Raw genomic sequence first — 22,099 nt, forward strand, 5'->3', positions numbered from 1 at the left:
GCGCATGCGCCGTTCGTTTTAAGTACTTGTATGGTGCTTGGCCCATCATTTGCATGGGGTCACGCCTCATTAGCATGGCTCACTCCCACTTCCACCTACCACAGCTTACGCCGAGGGAACCCAGTGCAGTTTGGGAGGCAAGTGCTTTGTGAATTCGGTGCTTGCCTCTCTGCGCTACGTTGGCGTAGCCTATATTAGATACGCTACGCCGGCATAAATATGCGCCAATGTATGTGAATCCGGGCCATTGAGTTTTAGAACAAGTATGTAGGATATATAACTTTTTTCTGACTAAACAATCTCCTTAAAGGGGTTGTAAAGGTAAACGTTTTTTCACCTTAATGCATTCTATGCATTAAGGTGAAAAAACATCTGACAATACCGACCCCCCCAGCCCCCACGTTATACTTACCTGACCCCTCGAAAGTCCAGCGCTCGCCCCCGACATCCTCTTCGCCGTTGAGGATGGCCGTTGATTGGCTACAGTGGATGGATTGAAAGCAGCGCAGCCATTGGCTGGTGCTGCTGTCAATCACATCCAATGACGCTGCATGCTGGGGGGCGGGGCAGAGATATAGCCACCACTGTATCACGGGAGCGTGCCCGCAATAACTCAACACCATGCAAGCTCGCTCGCATGAAGGTGTTGAGTCCTTGCGGGGGGGAGCTAAGAAAGCTGCCGAGGGACCCCAGAAGACCTGGTTCGGGGCCAAAACGAGCTGCACAGTGGAGGTAAGTATAATATGTTTGTTATTTTTTTTAAAAAATGTTATCTTTAGTAATTCTTTAATCCTGACTAAAATATAAATGAAGCTGGTGGTAACCATAAAAGCCAGACAACTAACATTTTTAGAAGGAGGTCAGCTGTAGAAACCCCATATTCCTCCCATGACAGGTTTACAATGATCTGTAATGCAAATTGGAACATACACTCTTTGGCCACTTTATTAGGTACACCTGTTCAATTGCTTGGTAACACAAATTGCTAATCGGCCAATCACATGGCAGCAAACTCTAGAGGTGGTGAAGACAACTTGCTGAAGTTCAAACCGAGCATCAGAATGGGGAAGAAAGGTGATTTAAGTGACTTTGAAAGTGGCATGGCTGTTGGTGCCAGATGAGCTGGTCTGAGTATTTCAAAAACTGCTGATCTACTGTTTTTTTTTCATGCACAACCATCTCTAGAGTTTACAGAGTATGGTCTGAAAAAGAGAAATAAACCAGTGAGTGGCAGTTGTGTGGACGAAAATGCCTTGTTGATGTTGGAGGTCAAAGGAGAATGAGCAGAGATGATAGAAAGGCAAAAGTAACTCAAATGACCACTTGTTACAACCAAGGTATGCAAAATACCATCTCTGAATGCTCAACATATCGAACCTTAAAGAAGATGGGCTACAGGAGCAGAAGACCACACCAGGTGCCACTCCTGTCAGATAAGAACAGGAAGCTGAGGCTACAATTCTCACAGGCTCACCAAAATTGGACAATAGAAGATTGGAAAAACGTTGCCTGGTCTGATGAGTCTCAATTTTCAGCTGCGACATTCAGATGGTAGGGTCAGAATTTTAGCGTAAACAATATGAAAATGTGGATCCATCCTGCCTTATATCAACGGTTTAGGCTGGTGGTGGTGGTATAATGGTGTCAGGGGTATTTCCTTGGCACACTTTGGGCCCCTTAGTACCAATTGAGCATCGTTTAAATGTCATGGCCAACCTGAGAATTGTTGCTGACCATGTCTATCCCTTTAGGACTACAGTGTACCCATCATCTGATGGCTCCTTCCAGCAGGATAATGCACCATGTCACAAAGCTCAAATCATCTCACCACTGGTTTCTTGTACATGACCATGAGATCACTGTACTCCAATGACCTCCAAATTTACCAGGTCTTAATCAATAGAGCACCTTTGGCATGTGGTGGAACGGTAGATTTGCATCATGGATGTGCAGCCAGCAAATCCGCAGCAACTGCATGATTCTATCATGTCAATATTGACCAAAATCTGAGGAATGTTTCCAACACTTTGTTAAATCTATGCCATGAAGAATTAAAGCGGGGGTTAACCCCAAAATTTTTTTTAACATTCAGGCGAGTTATGATAATGACATTACGCTGTTTTTTTTTTTAAATCCTTGCCGTACATACCGTTTTATATATATATGTTCACCGCGGCTTCCGCGTATAATCTGCGTGACTGGGCGTTCCTTATTGATTGACATGCTTCCGACCGGCGCATACAGCGTGTCACGAGTTGCCAAAAGAAGCCGGACTGCGAGTCGGCTCTATACGGCGCCTGCGCACTGACGTTCGGCTTCTTTCGGCAACTCGTGACGTGCTGTATGCGCTGGTCGGAAGCATGTCAATCAATTAGGAATGCCCAGTCCCGCAGATTATACCCGGAAGCCGCGGTGAACATATATATATATATAAAACGGTATGTACGGCAAGGATTTTTAAAAAAAACTGCGTAATGTCATTATCATAACTCGCCTGAATGTAATGTTAACATTTTTTTTTGTTGGGTGAACCCCCGCTTTAAGGTAGTGCTGAAGGAAAAAGAGGGTCCAACCTGGTACTAGCAAGGTGTACCTAATAAAGTGGCTGGTGAGTGTATAATGAAAGTAAAATGGGAGCTGCCATTTTATTAGGCAGTAAATCAAACATTGAATGGTAGTTATTCAAATTAATTCTCCTTAAAGCGAGGTTCCGGCAATTTTTTTTTTTTAAAGCCAGCAGCTACAAATACTGCAGCTGCTGACTTTTAAAATATGGACACTTACCTGTCCAGCGCGCCCACGATGTCGGCAGCTGAGGCCGAGCAATCGCTCGTCCCTCGGCTGCACCCGCCGCCATCCTCGGTGAGGGAATCTAGAATCAAGCGTTGCGGCTTCACTGCGCATGCGCAAGTGGCGAGGTGCGCCACCACTGGTCCCCGCTCTCTCCTGGGAACAGTGTGTTTCCCAGAAGACAGCGGGGGGTGCGGGTAGGGGCGTGACTGCCGCAGCAGTGTATTCCCGGAAGTGGGTGCAAATACCTGTCTTAGACAGGTATCTGCACCCCCCTCCCCCCTGAAAGGTGCCAAATATGACACCGGAGGGGGGAAGGGTTCCGAAAAGCGGAAGTTCTATTTTTGGGTGGAACTCTACTTTAAATATATTGGAGCATCCTAGTATTGGACTAAAAATGAACTAAGACTGATATGAACCAGTATACTGACCGAACAGATGCTTTTTCAGATTTCTTATAAATGAAGGAGGACACAACCAGTCCACTTTGCTTAAAGTGATTGTTAAGTCTAGTTTTACCTCCTTACATCCAAACATCCTTACCTATCCTTACCTCCTCTGTGTAGTGGATTTGTACAGAGCAGCCCTGATTCTCTTCTCGGGTCCCTCTTCTGTGATCATGGCCCCTCCCTCCTGTTCAGTGCCCCCACAGCAAACAGCTTGCAATGGGGGCACTTGAGCAGAGTCACAGCTCTTTGAGTCCATTCAGACATGGAGCCTGACCCGGCCCCACCCCCACTCTCCCCTGATTGACTAGCTGACTTTGATTGACAGCAGCGACAGCCAATGGCGCCACTGCTGTGTCTCAACCAATCAGGAGGGAGAATCTTAGATGGCTGAGATACTCGTGGACATCGCTGGACAGTGAGGAACCTTAAGGTAAGTGTTAGGGGGGCTGAAGGGGGCTGCTGCACACAGAAGGCTTAATGTATAGAATGCATTTAGATAAAAAAAACTTCTGCCTTTAAAACCACTTAATTAGTCATTGTTCCAGAGAGATAAGCCCCACTCTCTACAGAAACTATAGGAATACTATATCCCAAGCTAGGGGTTTATAGAAAATATGTTTAAATTCTTTGAGAATTATGTGTTTAACTTGTACCTCATGTAAAGGAAATGCAGCTTCATAGGTGCAGTTTGAAAGCAAGCGGTTCAAACCTGAGAAAAAAGGACAACAGGCGATAGTCATTAACCATTATATAACCATTATAATTATTGCTATACAACTATAATAAAGGAGCTTGTAAGGTTAATGTGACAGCAAGTTAATTTTCTTGGTCATCTTTATGAATGCAGCAAAATTTCATGTGTCTGTATTTAACCAAAAATGAAAATAAGGAGTTCAACTGTGAAAGTCAAACAGGATGTGTTTCAATTCGGGTGCAAAATTGTAACATTAAATTTGTGCACTAAGTAGTTTGAGTTATTGCTTAATGAGTAACACATTCATACTCTGGATGCTGATTTAGAAGACTGTGTTTAGACAGATAGAAGCATTCATTGATTGTCCTAACCAAGCTTCATTTACAGCCCCAGTAACTTTATTATCATAATAAAATCAAGGAGCATGAAAGAGAAGAGTGGTATCTTAATCACTTGAGTAATGCATAATGATTGAGCACACATATTTGCTGAGACAGGTAAATCACACCAACTAGAAAAGTCACCTATGTCTGAATTTGGAACAATCATCTACAGACAATGACCTAACTGGACAGGATGCAGGAGTAACCATTCTTGGTTCTGTAAGGTCAAGAGGCCCACCAGGACTGCTCCTTGCGTGCAGTCAGGGATGGACTGGCCATCGGGACTACTGGGAGTTTCCCGGTGGGTCAATGGCTCAGTGGGCCGGCTTCAGTGACAGCAGACTGCCGCCCCTTCCACTCCTCTGTCTCTCCCTCCCCTCAGCGCTCACCTCCTCTCCCTCCCCACAGCGCTCACCTCCTCTCCCTCCCCGCAGCTTTCACCTCCTCTCCCTCCCCGCAGCGCTCACCTCCTCTCCCTCCCCACAGAACTCACCTCCTCTCCCTGGCTAGATAACTTCAGCGTCAGCGTGACTGAATACACACATGCTCCTCGGGAGTCGCACTGAGAAGCTCATCATATGATCCGGAAGGACGGCGGCCACACACAGCTGTGACATAAGCTTCCTCGGCACTCGTTCCCTTGGTCTTTCATTCCCCCTGCTCTTTAACCTGTCTGCTGCTGCGGATAATCTATATGGAGTATGGGGGAAGGAAAAACCAGTGGAACAAGTGCCGAGGAAGCTTATGCCACAGCTGTGTGTGGCCGCTGTCCTTCCGGATCGTATGATGAGCTTCTCAGTGCGACTCCCGAGGAGCATGTCTGTATTCAGTCACGCTGAAGTTAACTAGCCAGGGAGAGGAGGTGAGCGCTGCGGGAGACCAGAGCATCATGGGGGGGGGAATAAAGTTGCATGGGGGACCATAGAGGCGCATGGGGGACCAGAGCATCATGGGGGTCCGACCGCCATGGGAGAGACCTGTCAAAGTGGGCCAACCTGGATGAAGTCCAGGGCCAAATCTTTGTCCCAGTGCAGCCCTGCGTGCAGTGTTCTCACATTACATTTTGTACATAATACTGTAAATCAGCATTTCTTGTTTTGCCTTGTAATTATCTTAGGCCTCATACACACGATAGGTTAACCAGAGGACAGCGGTCTGATGGACCGTTTTCATTGGTCCAAACCGATCGTGTGTGGGCCCCATAGGTTATTTAACTATAGGTTAAAAAAAGCCAACTGGCTTTAAAATTAACCTATGGATTCCTAACCGATGGGAAAAAGCTGATCGTTAGTAGGCACAACCATCTGTTAAAAATCCATGCATGCTCAGAATCAAGTCGACGCATGCTTAGAAGCATTGAATTTCCTTTTTTTCAGCACGTCGTTGTGTTTTACGTCACCGCGTTCTGACACGATCGTTTTTTTAACTGATGGTGTGTAGGCACGACGGACCATCAGTCAACTTCATCGGTTAACCTATGACAACGGTCCTTCAGACCGTTCTCATCGGATGGACTGATCGTGTGTACGAGGCTTTAGACTGTTAAAAGCAATGTACAGTTATTTAAAGCGGGAGTTCACCCTAAAAAAATTTTTTAACCTTAGATTGATGCTCATTTTGTCTAGGGGAATCGGCTAGTTTTTTTAAAATCGAAGCTGTACTTACCGCTTATGGGCCGTACACACGACCGAACATGTCTGCTGAAACTGGTCCGCGGACCAGTTTCAGCAGACATGTTCGGTCGTGTGTAGGCCCGAGCGGGCAGGATTCCAGCAAACATTTGCCCGCCGGGCCTTTTTCCAGCGGGCAAATATTTCTGGGCCTATTTTAAAACAGCCCGCTGAAATCCTGCCCGCTCGGACATGTTCGGTCGTCTGTACAGACCTACCGTACATGTCCGAGCACCCGCCATCCCTCGCATGCGTCGAATGACTTCGACGCATGCGTGGAAGCATTGAACTGGCAGGGCCGCCCACGTCGCCGCGTCATCGTCGCGGCGACGGCGCGGACACGCCCCGCGTATTGTTTACGCGCGGATTTCTGTATGATGGTGAGTACAGCCACCATACAGAAATCCCCAGGCAGACATGTACGGTGAAAACGGTCCGACGGACCGGTTTCATCGTACATGTTTGCTCGTCTGTACCCGGCCTTAGAGAGCGATCTTCTCCGCCGCTTCCGGGTATGGTCTTCGGGACTGGGCGTTCCTATTTTGATTGACAGTCTCCCGACAGGCTTCCGATGGTCGCATCCATCGCGTCACGAGTAGCCGAAAGAAGCCGAACGTCGGTGCAGCTCTATACGGCGCCTGCGCACCGACGTTCGGCTACTTTCGGAAAATCGTGACGCGATGGATGCGACTGTCGGAAGCCTGTCGGAAGACTGTCAATCAAAATAGGAACGCTCAGTCCCGCAGCCCATACGGCTAATTCAAATTGTGAAGAGGTGGGTGTGTTTTATGTAAATAAAACATGACCCCACGTAAATGACGATTTAGACTAACGGCGCATGCGCCGTCCGTGAACTGAACCCAGTGCGCATGCTCCAAATTAACCCGCAAAAAGCCAATGCTTTCGACGTGAACGTAAATTACGCACAAAAAAAGTGTATATACAATATTGCGCAAACCAAATATTGGGTGTAAATCAGGCTGCCAACATACCATATGGATATAAGGTGAAAAATATAAAAAAGAAAATGTAGCGCCCAAAAAATATAGTGAAAAAAGACCCCTAAAAAAGGGTGAAATTAGGTGTGTACCCTGAAGGTAAGTGGCTCAGAGTCTAAGCCTGATACCTCACAATACACAATAGTGAAATTGTGAAATTAATTGATACAAATCCGTGCTATAAAAATCAGCAAGTAGGTATACATATGTGGAATACCTATTGTGTAGTCATATATGTGCAGAGAAATTTATAATATATACAACAATGTGATAAGAAACTAAACTGGATGTTTAGTACTAGAAAGAGGCAGAGTCAGTTGTAAAGACAATCTTCCAATGGCAACATTCCACTATTCCACTATTAATCAGGTGTGCCTCAAAGGCCTCAACCCAATCCTGCAAATACAAAAAGTCTGCTGGAAAACGTGGAGTCTAAATTGTACATATAAACTTCCAGTGTTGGGTGGAGCAGGTATCTTCAATGTTAGAACTCTTCAGTATCGGACAAATAAATGGATAAATAAACGGGTGGGTACCCTTACCAGAGCTGGTGGACCCTCTCAACCACCATACGGTGGGAGGGTCATCAGGGCTTGTATAGACCTACGATTGCTCGCCTTAATGACGTCGTGTACAGTGGGGACATTATGCTCGTAACGGCAGACGTGTCCTCTCTCTACACGAGCATCGCCCATCATTTGGGGTTCCAGGCGGTGGAATGTTTCCTTCGTCGAAATGATAACATCCCTGTTGTACAGAAATATTTTATTATGGACCTGTTGAGGTTTGCGACTACCAATAACTATTTCTGGTACAACAGTGATTTTTTCCTGCAACAAAGAGGAGTGGCAATGGGGGCTAAGTTTGCCCCCAGCCTTGCCAATATTTTTATGGCCAAATGGGAGGAGGATGTCGTCTATGCTTTAAACCGACCAGAAATTGTCCTCTGGGCCCGGTACATTGACGACATCCTCCTCCTATGGAGAGGTGACCAGGACTCTCTAGCTTCATTTATGGCCACATTAAACAACAATGAGGTAGGGATTATTCTTACATACGAGGCAAGTTTCTCCAACATCCATTTCCTTGACCTCGTCATTGAAGCCAAGAATGACCGTTTAATAACTAGAACATATTTCAAAAACACCGACCGTAACAGCTATATCCCTACGGATAGCTGTCATCATCCGGCCTGGCTGAAATCTATCCCTAAGAGTCAGCTGTTGCGTATACGACGCAATTGCTCCGATACCAAAGACTTCTACTTACAAGCAGAGGTCTTGAAACAGAGGTTCTTAGATAAGGGATATTCGAGGGAGGGAATTGAAGAAGAAATTCAACACATAGGAAGGGTTGACCGTACAACACTCACACTTGAAAGGACTAGAGCATCACCAGATCCCAAATTTAGGAATGCATTTTTTACTACGTTCTCGGGTCAACATAAACAAATTAAGAATATCATTTGCAAACATTGGGGGATCCTCAAAGAAGATCAAGTGTTGGGACCTTCCCTGCCAAGCAATGCCACAGTCATCTATAGGGGTGCTTCTTCTTTAAAAAACCAAGTTGCCCCCAATGTTATTGATCCGCCTAAAAAAACAATTTTTTTTCCCTTATCCAAAGGCTTCCACCCATGCAGGAAATGCAAGGTATGCCTTGAAAATATACATGGGAGGAAGAAAAGCATTTCTTTCCGGTCTAGTGTCACTCAGATGGACTATCCCATGAAGCAATTTTCCACCTGTGCTTCTACATATATAGTTTATTTGATCACCTGCCCTTGTGGAAAACAATATGTGGGTCGTACTATCCGCAGTTTTTCCACAAGGGTAGGTGAACATGTTGCAAAAATTAAGAAAGGCAACGATAAACACACAGTGCCCAGACACTACCTACAGGTTCACAATAAGTCATTAACAGGCACCTCTTTTTTGATTATTGACAAATTTGTGCCACACTGGAGGGGTGAACCTAGTATTAGAGGGGTCTCGAAGTTAGAAGTGTATTGGATATACACTCTTAAAAGTTACGCCCCATTTGGACTCAATGTCGAATGGGACGTGAATGCGTTTATTAATCAGTCCTGATTTTCTAAACTATTATTTTTCATACTTTTTTATAATTTTTTGACTCTTAGGATCGTCTATCTTTATTACAGCCAACATTGTTTCCCCTGATTCGTTAACTTTTCTGGGATCTAGAGGAAACAACTAAATAACTTTTTTAAGATCTGAAGATGTTATATATATGTGTGTATCTCTTTAATTGGTTCTGTAATTACTCGTTGTATATATTTTTAGTGGGTCCTTGAGTCCATCACCATGATTGCTTGTTTCCATCCGGTTCATATATGGTATTATATATTATATATATTATTTATGTTTGTCCCTTGTTAAGTCCTATTAGATTGGGATGACTTGGAATGATCTCTAACAACTCCGGTGGGCTCCTTGCTACCTTTGGGCTGATATATGACGCTAGGTGTCCGGCAGCGTTTTGTGTGTTGATACTGACGTCTGCCTGTGATATGCCTGAAGCGCATCGTGGAACGCGGCGTGACGGCGCTGACGTCATGACGCTGCGGAAGGGCTGCTGATGGATGCCCATTGGTCGGCAGACTACCTCATCTCCTGTACATCACAGAGGGGAGTGACTGAGTCATCTTGCGTCTTGACGATTACACGTCTTGACGTTGGGCGTTATGACGCCAAGCCCCGCCCTGCTACTTCCGGCCTTAGGAGTGCAGGTGATGCCTGCAGTTCCGTGTTATGGAACGCACGCCGGACATAGACGAACAGATGCAAGCAATCGGGGACCTGGATTCAAGGTATTTAATGCAATGGGGGGAGCATAGGAGGACCAGATACCCCAGTCGAAGTCCGTTAGCGACGAAACCGGTCGGGTGATTACTCCATTGCATCCCCATTGCATTCTCAACTTTGTTGGAACACTCCCTACACCTTTATCCAAGGTGGGAGTTTGCTGCTGTATTTTTACTTTTGCTATTTTTTCGTTTTGATTGCTAGCAGAGTGACTTTTCTCATGTGTGGTCATTTGAAGTTTTTATATTTTATATCTTATTGCATTTTTTGCCACGAGTGTATATTTGCAATGCTTTTTTATTAAATGTTTTTACACTACGAGGAGCACCTCTATTTTTTCTTTTACCACTTTGGGTGATTTGAGCCATTATCGATCAACCGATCCCAGTTATCCATCTTGAAAGAACAAGTGCTTCAGTAACCATTTCTGGATTGGACACGCGGAGTGAGGACCCCTGGACCCAGACAATCGGTCTATACAAGCCCTGATGACCCTCCCACCGTATGGTGGTTGAGAGGGTCCACCAGCTCTGGTAAGGGTACCCACCCGTTTATTTATCCATTTATTTGTCCGATACTGAAGAGTTCTAACATTGAAGATACCTGCTCCACCCAACACTGGAAGTTTATATGTACAATTTAGACTCCACGTTTTCCAGCAGACTTTTTGTATTTGCAGGATTGGGTTGAGGCCTTTGAGGCACACCTGATTAATAGTGGAATAGTGGAATGTTGCCATTGGAAGATTGTCTTTACAACTGACTCTGCCTCTTTCTAGTACTAAACATCCAGTTTAGTTTCTTATCACATTGTTGTATATATTATAAATTTCTCTGCACATATATGACTACACAATAGGTATTCCACATATGTATACCTACTTGCTGATTTTTATAGCACGGATTTGTATCAATTAATTTCACAATTTCACTATTGTGTATTGTGAGGTAAATTACGCACAGCCCTATTCGCGAACAACTTACTCAAACGACGTAATCAACGGAAAATTCGATGCTGGCCCGACGTCCATATTTAACATAGGATACGCCTCATATAGCAGGTTCTTGGTGAATACAGAACCTGCCTCACTAAGTTACGGCGGCGTAGCGTATCTGAGATAGGAGGGGCAGCGGGCGGTATATAGAGGAACCAATACCCTCCATTTTCCTCCTGCAGCCGTGACTGCAGGAGGAAAATGGAGGGTACAGTGAGACTGCATTCATTGGCACCATAAAGCTGCATTGATGGACAGAGTGAGGCTGCATTGATGGACACAGTGAGGATGCATTGATGGACACAGTGAGGCTGCATTGATAGACACAGTGAGGCTGCATTGATGGGCATAGTGAGGCTGCAATCATTGGCACCATAAAGCTGCATTTGATGGGCACAGTGATGCTCCATTGATGGGCGCAGTGAGTGTGCATTCATGGGCACCGTAAAGCTGCATTTGATGGGCACAGCGCGGCTGCATCTGATGGGCACAGTGGGGCTGAATTTGATGGGTACTGATATGCTTTATGTTAATATTGTTAAACTTGTTGTTATTTATTTTTGGAACTTAATTCTGCTGAAAACATTTAACAGTGTAATTTCATGAGATAATTTACAAGGGCGCGTTTAGGGGCGGACTTAGGGGTGGGGCAGGGGAGAGGTTGGGTGGGGCAACTGGTGGCGAGTAACTCTTAGGCCTTGTACACACGAGAGGATTTATAAATCCTCTGGCGGATTTTGATCTGATGGTTGTACTAACCATCAGATCAAAATCCGCACGGAATTCCCTCCACGGTGACGTGTCGCGCCGTCGCCGCGATGATGACGCGGCGACGTGCGCGACCCTGAAATATAAGGACTTCCACGCATGCGTCGAATCATTACGACGCATGCGACGGAGGGAATCGGACGGATTGATCCGGTGAGTCTGTACAGACCACCGGATCAATCCGCTGGACTGGATTCCAGCAGATAGATTTCTTAGCGTGCTAAGAAATTTTTATCCGCTGGAAATCCATCGGCCCGAAAAATATCCGCGGATAAATATCCGCTGGGTCGTACACACCAGCGGATCTATCCGCTGAAACCGATCCGCGGATAAATTCCAGCGGATAGATCCTCTCGTGTGTACGGGGCCTTAAGGTCTGGCTAGTGGCTCAGGACTTGAGCCCTGCTCTAGGGAATATCTAAATGCTCTACCACATATGTGTTTATGAATTGGTATAATATATAATATATAGATTCTTGGAATATTCAATTTTGCATAATTATATTGTATAATTCTTTGCATTTTGTTTGTTTGATTTTTCATGTCAGTCACAATACATATTATATCTTTGTAACCCTTGCAGTTATAGTACAGGGGGGGAAGAAAAGTGTCTTGTACAGTTTAGAGGCATGCTTGTGATGGTGACCAATCAACTGTCTCTAACTTATCAAAATATTTCATAGGGTTGTGCACGTGTTTGTGAACCATGTTGAAGAATACAATTGGACAGTCATGTCCTTTGCCTTTATGTGTCTGTACTCTGGAATTAGCCACTTTGATTGTCTAGTGAAGTCCTTGTCTGGCTGTATTAGTGCTCTTCTTACCTGTGCCTTATATTCCTTCTCTTCCTGTTCTTTAGACAACTCTAGTTTGTGGATATTTCTTTACGGAAGCAGGGGTCACCAGCACCTAAAAACCTAAAATAAGTTCTATACCTCTCCTCCCCACTCTATCCAACCCAGAAAAAAATCCTGGATACATATTAACATTTGCATTTTGAGTTATAGGACTTACCTATTTTATTTTTCCCTTCTTCATATTTAACTCTTTGTAAAATATGATGTACAATCCGACTTCTTGTGGCATTGTTGAAAAAGGTGTCTTTGTTGTTTATGATAAAACTGTGGAACAACAAAAAAAAACTATTTTGTTATTAAAAAGAAAAGATACTTGTACTGAACCTACCTTATGAGGACTCCTTCCTTCACACCTAATAAATATTCCCTAAAACGTGAGTCTGAGAGAACACATGCTAAACCACAGCATGTAAAAGTAGTTCCATGTCAAAGTATTACAAAATTATATTATGTTTAAAAAAACATTATAAATATATAACGGTGTACAGGTAACATTGATTATCTCATGACAATGGCGTCTGAAAGTGGGTGGGATATACTGGGCAGCAAGTGAACATGTTCTTCCTGAAGTTGAAAGTAGAAAAAATGAGCAAGCATAAGGATTTGAGCAGCTTTGACAATGCCCAAATTGCAATGGAGAGTCGACTGGGTCAGCGCAATTCCAAAATTGCAGCTCTTGTGGTATGTTCCTGGTCTGCAGTGGTCAGAATATAATAAAATTGGTCCAAGGAAGACTGACAAACCACAAATATAGTCATGGAAGACCAAGGCACACTGATGCGTATGGGGAGCAAAGGCTGCCTGTGTAATCTGATCCAATAAAAGAGCTACTGTAGCTCAAATTGCGGAAAAAAAAACGTATGCTGGTTCCAATAGAACATTGTCATACACAGTGCACCGCAATTTGTTGCGTATGGGGCTGTGTAGCTGTAGACTGGTCAGGCAGTGGTGTCTCCAGCTTTCATATTTAGGGGGGGCACATGTGGGAACAGGGACAAAAGTAGGGGGGCTAACTATAAAATGCAATTATATATATATCCTGGGGCCCTTTACTGCTGTTGTGGGGCCTTTTATTATGATCCTGCAACGAGACTCTTTCACATGTTTTGCAGTGAGCCCCCTTCCTACTGTATTGGGGCCCCCCAGGGTGGCAGAAAACAAGTCCTTCCTGAAGTCGTGCTCCTCCCTGCCAATGAGGATGCAGGGATAGGGAGCAGATCGGGTTGCCGTGGCTATGCGAGTGGCTCTCGCATCATGCATTGCACAGTGTCAGTGAGCAGAGGGAGGGGGAGAAATCCCCCGCAGGAGCTGTCAGAGATGCTCTGCCTCTCAGGAGAGCCTGTGTCCACTCGGTGGCGACCCAAGCAAGATGCGGGGCAGCCGCTACATATAGAAACAAAAGGTGTTTTAATTGGGCGGCACATGGTAGGGCACATCATAATGCTGGTCCCCCTTAGTGACGCCGCTGTGGTCAGGGTGCCCATGCTGACATCCCATGTCCACAGCCAAAAGCACCTACAAAGGGCACTACAGAGCAATTTAAGAAGGTGGTCTGGCCTGAATAATCAAAATGGTCTTTTACATTATGTGGATGGCTAGGTACGTGTACATTGCTTACCTGGGGAAGAGATGATACCGGGATGGGAAAAAAGCAAGCTGGCAGAGGCAGTTTGATGCTTTGGCTAGTGGAGTCCATGCCTTGATGGGTTAGGGCTGTTTTAGTGGCAAAAGGGGGACAATCTGAGTTTTAGGTGGGTTGTCATAATGTTAGAGTGGGTTGTCAAAATGTTATGGCTGATCAATGTATGTTAAATGCCACCTTTCAAAAAGCATATATGGATTGCGCTACCCTGGTGGTTGGTCTATATCCACCTAGTCCTGGGCAATAATTGCGATTATTAGCCCCTATATGTATCACCCCTATTGACAATCCACCAAACATATATGTGTATAAAAATGTGTACCAAGTGCTCACATGTAAATGTTCCTCTCAAGACAGTGTAAAAAAACACACATATGCGTACTATACATATATTAAATAGTGCACTTAGAAAACGTGCATACCCCTATATCAAATTCAAAAGATCCTTGCCATGAAAACAAACAATTTTTATATAGTTACAACAAAAAATATTATGTAAAATATATATATGTGGTAAAAATGTATATATGTGAAAATTGAATAGAGGTCTTCTAAATTGATCCTCTTCCCTTTAAAGTCCCAATATGTTGACCAGGTGCTCATAAACAATCAATGCTGCTCCTGTGAGATGTTAAAAACACAACGTGATTTCACCACTTCCGTGATAGTTCCGTCACCGTTAAGAATGGCCACTCACCAGATTACATTTAATAGATGCCTTTGGTTCATTCCCAGGATAACCACTCCTCTCTTGTGTCTCCACAAATGTCAGGTATCTTGGGTGTATTAGTATGGTCTCTTTTTCTCTATGAAAGCTCACAGAAAAAGAGTGCTCCCCATAGTGCAGTATGTAAAAAAAAATATTATTTAAAATCAAAGCATATATTGCACTCACATTTGGTTGTGCCCGTATGCCGGCACCAAGCTTCTCCAGCCGTGTAAGCAAACAGATGAAGGACAAAAAGACGTTCCTCTCTCATGTTCCCCCTACGCCTGTCTTACGGTTAGCGTATTGTTCCATAGATGTCAGCAGCCTCTACCCGTTTCGCAAGGTATATTGCGTCCTCAGGAAGCTGCTGTACTCCTGAGGACGCAATATATCTTGCGAAACGCGTTTATTTATTTATGTTGGTTGAACTTGATGGACATATGTATTGCTAGTTATGTAACTAAAAACGAACATGCAGCCATTGAAGTCAGAGAAAAGTATTGGAACTCTTAAAATGGAACTACACTGCATCACAAACCAAAAACACTATTTCATTCTTAACAGTTTTAATATTCAAAGCAAACTCACCCATCCATCCATGTCTCTATGATTTTTTTTTTGCTCAGAAATCACTTTGAAAAACACCCCCCTAGCATTTCTGGCCATCTTGAGTAAGGGCAAATGATTTATGCAGCATTTACTTCCTGGAATCCATCTGCCATTAGCTTTGACATGCAAGGTGTGCTTAGCTGGGAAAGCCCCTACTCCCCTTCTGAGATGTATGACATAATTTATCTAGGCCTGGAAAAAAGTAAGTAACTGAAGAAATTCAAAATTCTAAATAGTCAATGCTGATTGATAGAGTAAAATTATGCTTTAATGTGCATACCTGCTGTGGGTCAGCAACTCCGAAAGTATTAATACTGTTGGATTCATATGACAGCCATGCATTTAGGCCTCGTACACATGATTGGAATTTCTGATGGAAAAAGTCAGACAGACTTTTTCCATCAGAAATTCCGACCGTGTGTATGCCCCATCGGAGAAATTCCATCGGAAATTCCGATGAATTCCATTGAAGATTACATAGAGAACATGTTTTCTTTTCCTCTGATGGAATTCTGATGTGAATTTGGTTGGACAAAGGTCCGATCGTGTGTACAGGGCATTAGAATTGTCAGAAGGTAATCATCAATGGCAGACTATATTTCTCTCAGGTAATGTTTGCATTAAAAAAAAAAAATCTAATTGGTTACATTTCCACCCCAACCCCTTAATTTAACTTATTTTTTTACCCAAAAGCAAAGGCTTATTTTATTTTTTGTATTTGAAAGCCAAACGCTCAGTGGCCAGTTCAGACTCATATTAGACTAGACCAGGGATATGCAATTAGCGTTCCTCCAGCTGTTGCTGAACTACAAGTCCCATGAGGCATAGCAAGACTCTGACAGCCACAAGCATGACACCCAGAGGCAGAGGCATGATGGAACTTGTAGTTTTGCAACAGCTGGAGGTCCGCTAATTGCATATCCCAGGACTAGACTATTGAATGGTAGGGATAGGACTTAGCCATAGGTGTGCGCAACTTATTGCATTAGGGTGTGCACCCCAAATATATTAAAACATAAATGGTGTCAGTAGAGCAGTGGATATGTCAATAGGGCAGAGGTTGGTGTCAGTAGGGCAGTGGAAGGTGTAAGTCAGTTTTTATTTGTATTATTTATTTTACTTTTTTTTAACCGCAATGGGGGGCTTTGGTGAAATATTAGCAGGAGGAATCTGCACCACACAGGATGATTAGGGTGTGCCCAGGCACACCCAGCACACCCCCTGCGCACGCCTATGGACTTAGCCCAAAGTTAGGCAGAAGAGTCAAAGGGCCAGATTCTGAAAGGACTTACGACGGCGCAGCGCCATGTACGCCGTCGTAAGTCCGAATCCGACCCGTCGTATCTATGCGCCTGATTCTTAAAATCAGTTACGCATAGATATCCAATAGATCCGACAGGCGTAAGTCCCGGCCCCTTATCACGTGATCAGCTGTCAGCCAATGACAGCTGATAACATGATGTAAACAAAGGATCGGTAATCGTTTTTTTTTTCCTCACGCTAACAGCGTGAGGAGAAAAAAAAACTGATCACCGGCTTGTTTACAGGGGACATCGGTCCCGAAGAGGAAGGAGCCACATCTGCCTTCTCTGTGCCCAAAACTACCGCCTGCCAGTGCCACCTGCCATTGCCACCTGCCAGTGCCCACAGTGCCACCTATGAATGCCCACAGTGCCACCTATCAATGCCCACCTGTGATGCCAATCAGTGCCACCCGGTAATGCTGACTATCAGTGTAACCGATCAGTGCCCATTATTGCCACTCATCAGTGCCCATCACTGCCACCTATCAGTGTCCATCACTGCCACCTATCAGTGTCCATCACTGCCACCTATCAGTGCCCATCACTGACAGCTATCAGTGCCACCTATCAATGCCACCTATTAGTGCCACTTCTCAGTGCCCACCAGTGCCACCTATCAATGCCCTTCAGTGCCACCCATCAGTGCCACCTCTCAGTGCCCAACAGTGCTGCCTTATCAGTACCCACCAGTGCAGCCCATCGGTGCTCATCAGTGCAGCCCATCAGTGCCCATCAGTACAGCCTCATCAGCGTACATCAATGAAGGAGAAAAATTACCTGTTTGCAAAATTGTATAACAAAATATAAAAAAAAAATTTAATTTTTTTTAACAAAAAAGAAAAACCACAGAGGTGATAAAATATCACCAAAGGAAAGCTCTAAAATTATAAAAATGTAATTTGGGTACAGTGTTGCATGACCGCGCAATTGTCATTCAAATTGCGACAGCACTGAAAGCTGAAAAGTGGTCTGGGCAGGAGGGGGGTTTAAGTGTCCAGTAAGCAAGTGGTTAATACTTGGTTGGCTGGAACCACATGGGATGGGATATGGATATTGTTCAGTTATACATCTTCTGGGCTACCTTTCCTTTGTTTGTAAACTGCCTATTCATTGGTATACATGAGTGTGGTGCAATAGAAATATCATCATTTTATTATTGTTGGATCGTGCCTGGTTACACTGAGCCACTGGAATTTAACAATATGTTCCTCACTATTGGACTCTCACATGGTTCTGGGGATTTCAGTTTCTTCAGAGCCACGAGTTCAGTCCTGCCTTTAACTGTGTACTTTTTGAATCTAACACTTTAAGTCGACTCCCGACACAGTGTGTGCCCATTGGGGGTGTCGGGATGGACTTTGGAACTAAGTGCACTTATCAGGTTTTCCTGCCTTTATAAGATCTTTTAGTATATAGTTGAGTAGGATGACCTATTTAATATTGAGTGACGATTATTAATCTATATCGAATAATTAATATGTATTGCGTGATTTTCGCTACGCCCCAGGATGTTCTGGTGGCATTGAATTGTACTGTACTGCTCTTCAATAAACTTCTTTTAAAATAAAAAAAAAAAGAAATATCATAATTTATGGCGTCCATCAGTGAGAACACAGAATCAAACGGTAATCTTTGGCAGATACCTTCCCTGTTGTTCTAAGTCCTGGTCTGCAGCCACACTCTCTACAATTGATAAGGTAGACTGCGGAAAGGCTTATTTTAGCTTTGGTCTAAACACAGTCATTTTTATAATGACATGGGCCTGTAATGACAGATCTCAAAGCACGAGGAAGTAAAAGACCAATGTAAGAGGTTTTTATTTACTTCACTGTCTCTAGATTATAAAAAGTACATATTCACATATTTTATCAAATTTTGTAAATTGTGGTTGTGCCACCATTTTTACTATACAAACATGAAACGCTTTGATCTGCCAAATAATACCCTATACACCATTACTGCTCTTATGCATATGGTGAGGTAGCAATCTTCAATAGTTTACTTATATTCCTCATTAGTCGCAGCTTAACAGCATTTCTAATTGCCCTCCACCACTTCCTCCACAGTGCCCAGTGCATAAATAATAGCTTCATTAGACATGTACTGAACATGTTGTTATGAACTGCATCTTTCAGGTATAATCATGCCTGTAGGGACAGATTTTTACTAAATGCACAATCATTGCTGTTAAGGTAATAAGGGAATAGTGGGAATGGATTTTTTTTTATTCCAGTTATCTTAAAGGACTGAAGGGAGAACTTTTATTTAAAATAGAGTAATGCTGCGTACAAACGATCGGTCCATCCGATGAGAACGGACCGATGGACCGTTTTCAATGGGTTAACCGATGAAGCTGACTGATGGTCCGTCGCGCCTACACACCATCGGTTAAAAAACTATCGTGTCAGAACGCGGTGACGTAAAACACAATGACGTGCTGAAAAAAACAAAGTTCAATGCTTCCAAGCATGCGTCGACTTGATTCTGAGCATGCGTGGATTTTTAACCGATGGTCGTGCCTACTAACGATCGGTTTTGTCCTATCGGTTAGGAATCCATCGGTTAAATTTAAAGCAAGTTGGCTTTTTTTTAACCAAACGAAGGAGAAAAATTACCCGTTTGCAAAATTGTATAACAAAATATAAAAAACGAAATAAAAAAAAAACGCAGAGGTGATAAAATATCACCGATGGCGCCACACACGATCGGTTTTGACCGATGAAAACGGTCCATCAGACCATTCTCATCGGTTTAACCGATCGTGTGTACGCGGCATTAGGGAGGCTTATAACCCCTGTCAGATTTTTTGCCACCTGGGTCCCATTGGAAAGACTTCTTGTCCCAAAGCCAAAACAGGAAGTGAGAGTAATGCCGCGTACACACAATCTGCCTTTTTCCCAGCCAAAAGCACATCGGAATTCCGACGGAATTCCATCGGAGTAAAATAGAACATGTTCTATATTTAAACTCTGATGGAGTTCATCTGAATTTCCGATGGAATTTCTCCGATGGGGAATACACACGGTCGGAATTTCCGATGCAAAAGGTCCGTCTGACTTTTTCTATCTAAATTCCGATCTTGTGTACGCGGCATAAATCTCCCCAAAGTGAAAAAACCTAACCAGGGTCAACAAAAACTACTGTTGAAATCTAGGATTTTCTTTAACTTTTGGTGGTAACAGTCACCAGGACAAATAGAGAGGGTAAGTCTCCCTTACAGGTTCACAGGTAGTAGAAAAGACCTGACAATCCCCCTTAACTCTCTTCAAAACTAAAACAAACGTTTTGCATTCACATACATTAAGAACATTGAAAAAGCAAATGGGTTTTAAAAGTTAGTTCATCCTTGAACATTATTATTTTTTTTGCTTAAAAAGAGAAGTATGTTGTATGGCATTTTGCAGATTTATACTTACCTAGGTGGATACAGCATCGATCGGATGCTGCATCTGTCCCCCAAAGCCTCTGTACTGAGAACTGAGCGATCAAACACCAGCGATCGCTCAGTTCTCACAGCTCCCCTAGCAGTTCTCTGCTCTGCCTCCTTCTCATTCACCGGAGCTTGGAGTTGTGGAGGGGTGGGAGCGGCTGGTTTAGCCTCTCAGCGGTTAGCTGAGAGGCTGAGCAGGGTGTCAGTCCAGGGATCTGGCAGATTCCGACTCGGTGGTCATTTATATCATGACACGGGGCCTGAACCGACTTCTGTGATGTCAGCAGAAAATGGTTCACATGAGTGCAAAACTAACTGTACTCCTGTAATCCATAGGAATGAGCTTTGGCTGTACTTCTCCTTTAGGCTTATGCTACGATAACCATGGTTTTGAGAGAGTGTTCTTTTGAGTTGACACAATCTGACTTCACATACAGTAAGTTAACTTTGTGTGGCACATCATTGTTAGAAGCAGCCAGCAGTCCATCTGTAGCCACCCATACATAGGGTCATAACCTAATCCAGCACTGATGTCATCTCATGTCTACAAACACCTTAAAGCCGAGGTCCACACAAAAAGTAAACCAAAGTGACAACCAAAATCGTAAATGTATTTTATTGTTTTTTTTTTCGATGTGATAGACCAACACAAAGTGGAAGGAAAATGATAAACGGTTTAATTTTTTTTTTACAAATAAATATGTGAAAAGTGTTGTATTTGTATTCAGTTAATACTTTGTAGAACCTCCTTTCGCTGCAAGTATTTTGGGGATGTCTCTTCCAGCTTTGAACATCTAGAGAGTGACATTTTTGTCCATTCTTCTTTGCAAAATAGCTCAAGCTCTGTCAGATTGGATGGAGAGCGTCTGTGAACAGCAATTTTCAAGTCTTGCCACAGATTCTCAATTGAACTTAGGTCTGGACTTTGACTGGGCCATTCTAACACATGGATATGATTTGATCTAAACCATTCATTGTAGCTCTGGCTGTATGTTTAGGGTCGTTGTCCTGCTGGAAGGTAAACCTCACAGTCTCAATTCTTTTGCAGACTCTAATGCCACGTACACACGATCAGTCCATCCGATGAGAACGGACCGATGGACCGTTTTCATCAGTTAACCGATGAACCTGACTGATGGTCCGTCGCGCCTACACACCATAGGTTAAAAAAAACGATCGTGTCAAAACGCGGTGACGTAAAACACAACGACATGCTGAAAAAAACAAAGTTCAATGCTTCCAAGCATGCGTCGACTTGATTCTGAGCATGCATGGATTTTTAACCGATGGTTGTGCCTACTAACGATCGTTTTTTCCCATCGGTTAGGAATCCATCGGTTAAATTTAAAGCAAGTTGGCTTTTTTTTAACCAATGGTTAAATAACCTATGGGGCCCACACACGGTCGGTTTTGACAGATGAAAACGGTCCATCAGACCAGTGTCCTCTGTTTAACCTATCATGTGTACGAGGCCTAACAGGTTTTCTTCTAAGATTTCCCTGTTTTTGGCTCCATCCATCTTCCCATAAACTCTGACCAGCTTCCCTGTCCCTGCTGAAGAAAAGCATTCCCACAACATGATGCTGCTATCACCATGTTTCACGGTGGGGATGGAGTGTTCAGGGCGATGTGCAGTGTTAGTTTTCTGCCACACATAGCGTTTTGCTTTTAGGCCAAAAAGTTACATTTTGGTCTCATCTGACCAGAGCACCTTCTTCCACATGTTTACAGCAAACATGCGGACACAGCATCCCCCACATGGCTTCTCGCAAACTGCAAATGGGAACTTATGTTTTTTTGTTTGTTTTTTAACAATGGCTTTCTTCTTGCTACTCTTCCATAAAGGCCAGATTTGTGGAGTGCACAACTAATAATATCCTCTGGACAGATTCTCCCACCTGAGCTGTGGATCTCTGCAGCTCCTCCAGAGTTACCATGGGCCTCGCCCTCTTGGCTGCTTCTCTGATTAGTGCTCTC

General features: G+C 43.8%; 1 protein-coding gene across 2 annotated transcripts in view; it reads right to left on the bottom strand.

The window, feature by feature from the left end:
• The window catches only part of ANO4 (anoctamin 4), a 282,473-nt gene that overhangs the window by 95,867 nt on the left and 164,507 nt on the right, over positions 1-22,099 (bottom strand). For both annotated transcript variants that reach the window (XM_040344320.1, XM_040344322.1), the window contains 2 exons: positions 12,586-12,692; positions 3,893-3,948 (listed from right to left, as the gene is read on the bottom strand). In XM_040344320.1, the coding sequence (XP_040200254.1) occupies positions 3,893-3,948; positions 12,586-12,692 (163 nt within the window). The remainder of the gene's footprint in view (positions 1-3,892; positions 3,949-12,585; positions 12,693-22,099) is intronic.

This window comes from Rana temporaria, chromosome 3, assembly GCF_905171775.1.
Source record: "Rana temporaria chromosome 3, aRanTem1.1, whole genome shotgun sequence".
Classification (NCBI taxonomy): Eukaryota; Metazoa; Chordata; class Amphibia; order Anura; family Ranidae; genus Rana; species Rana temporaria.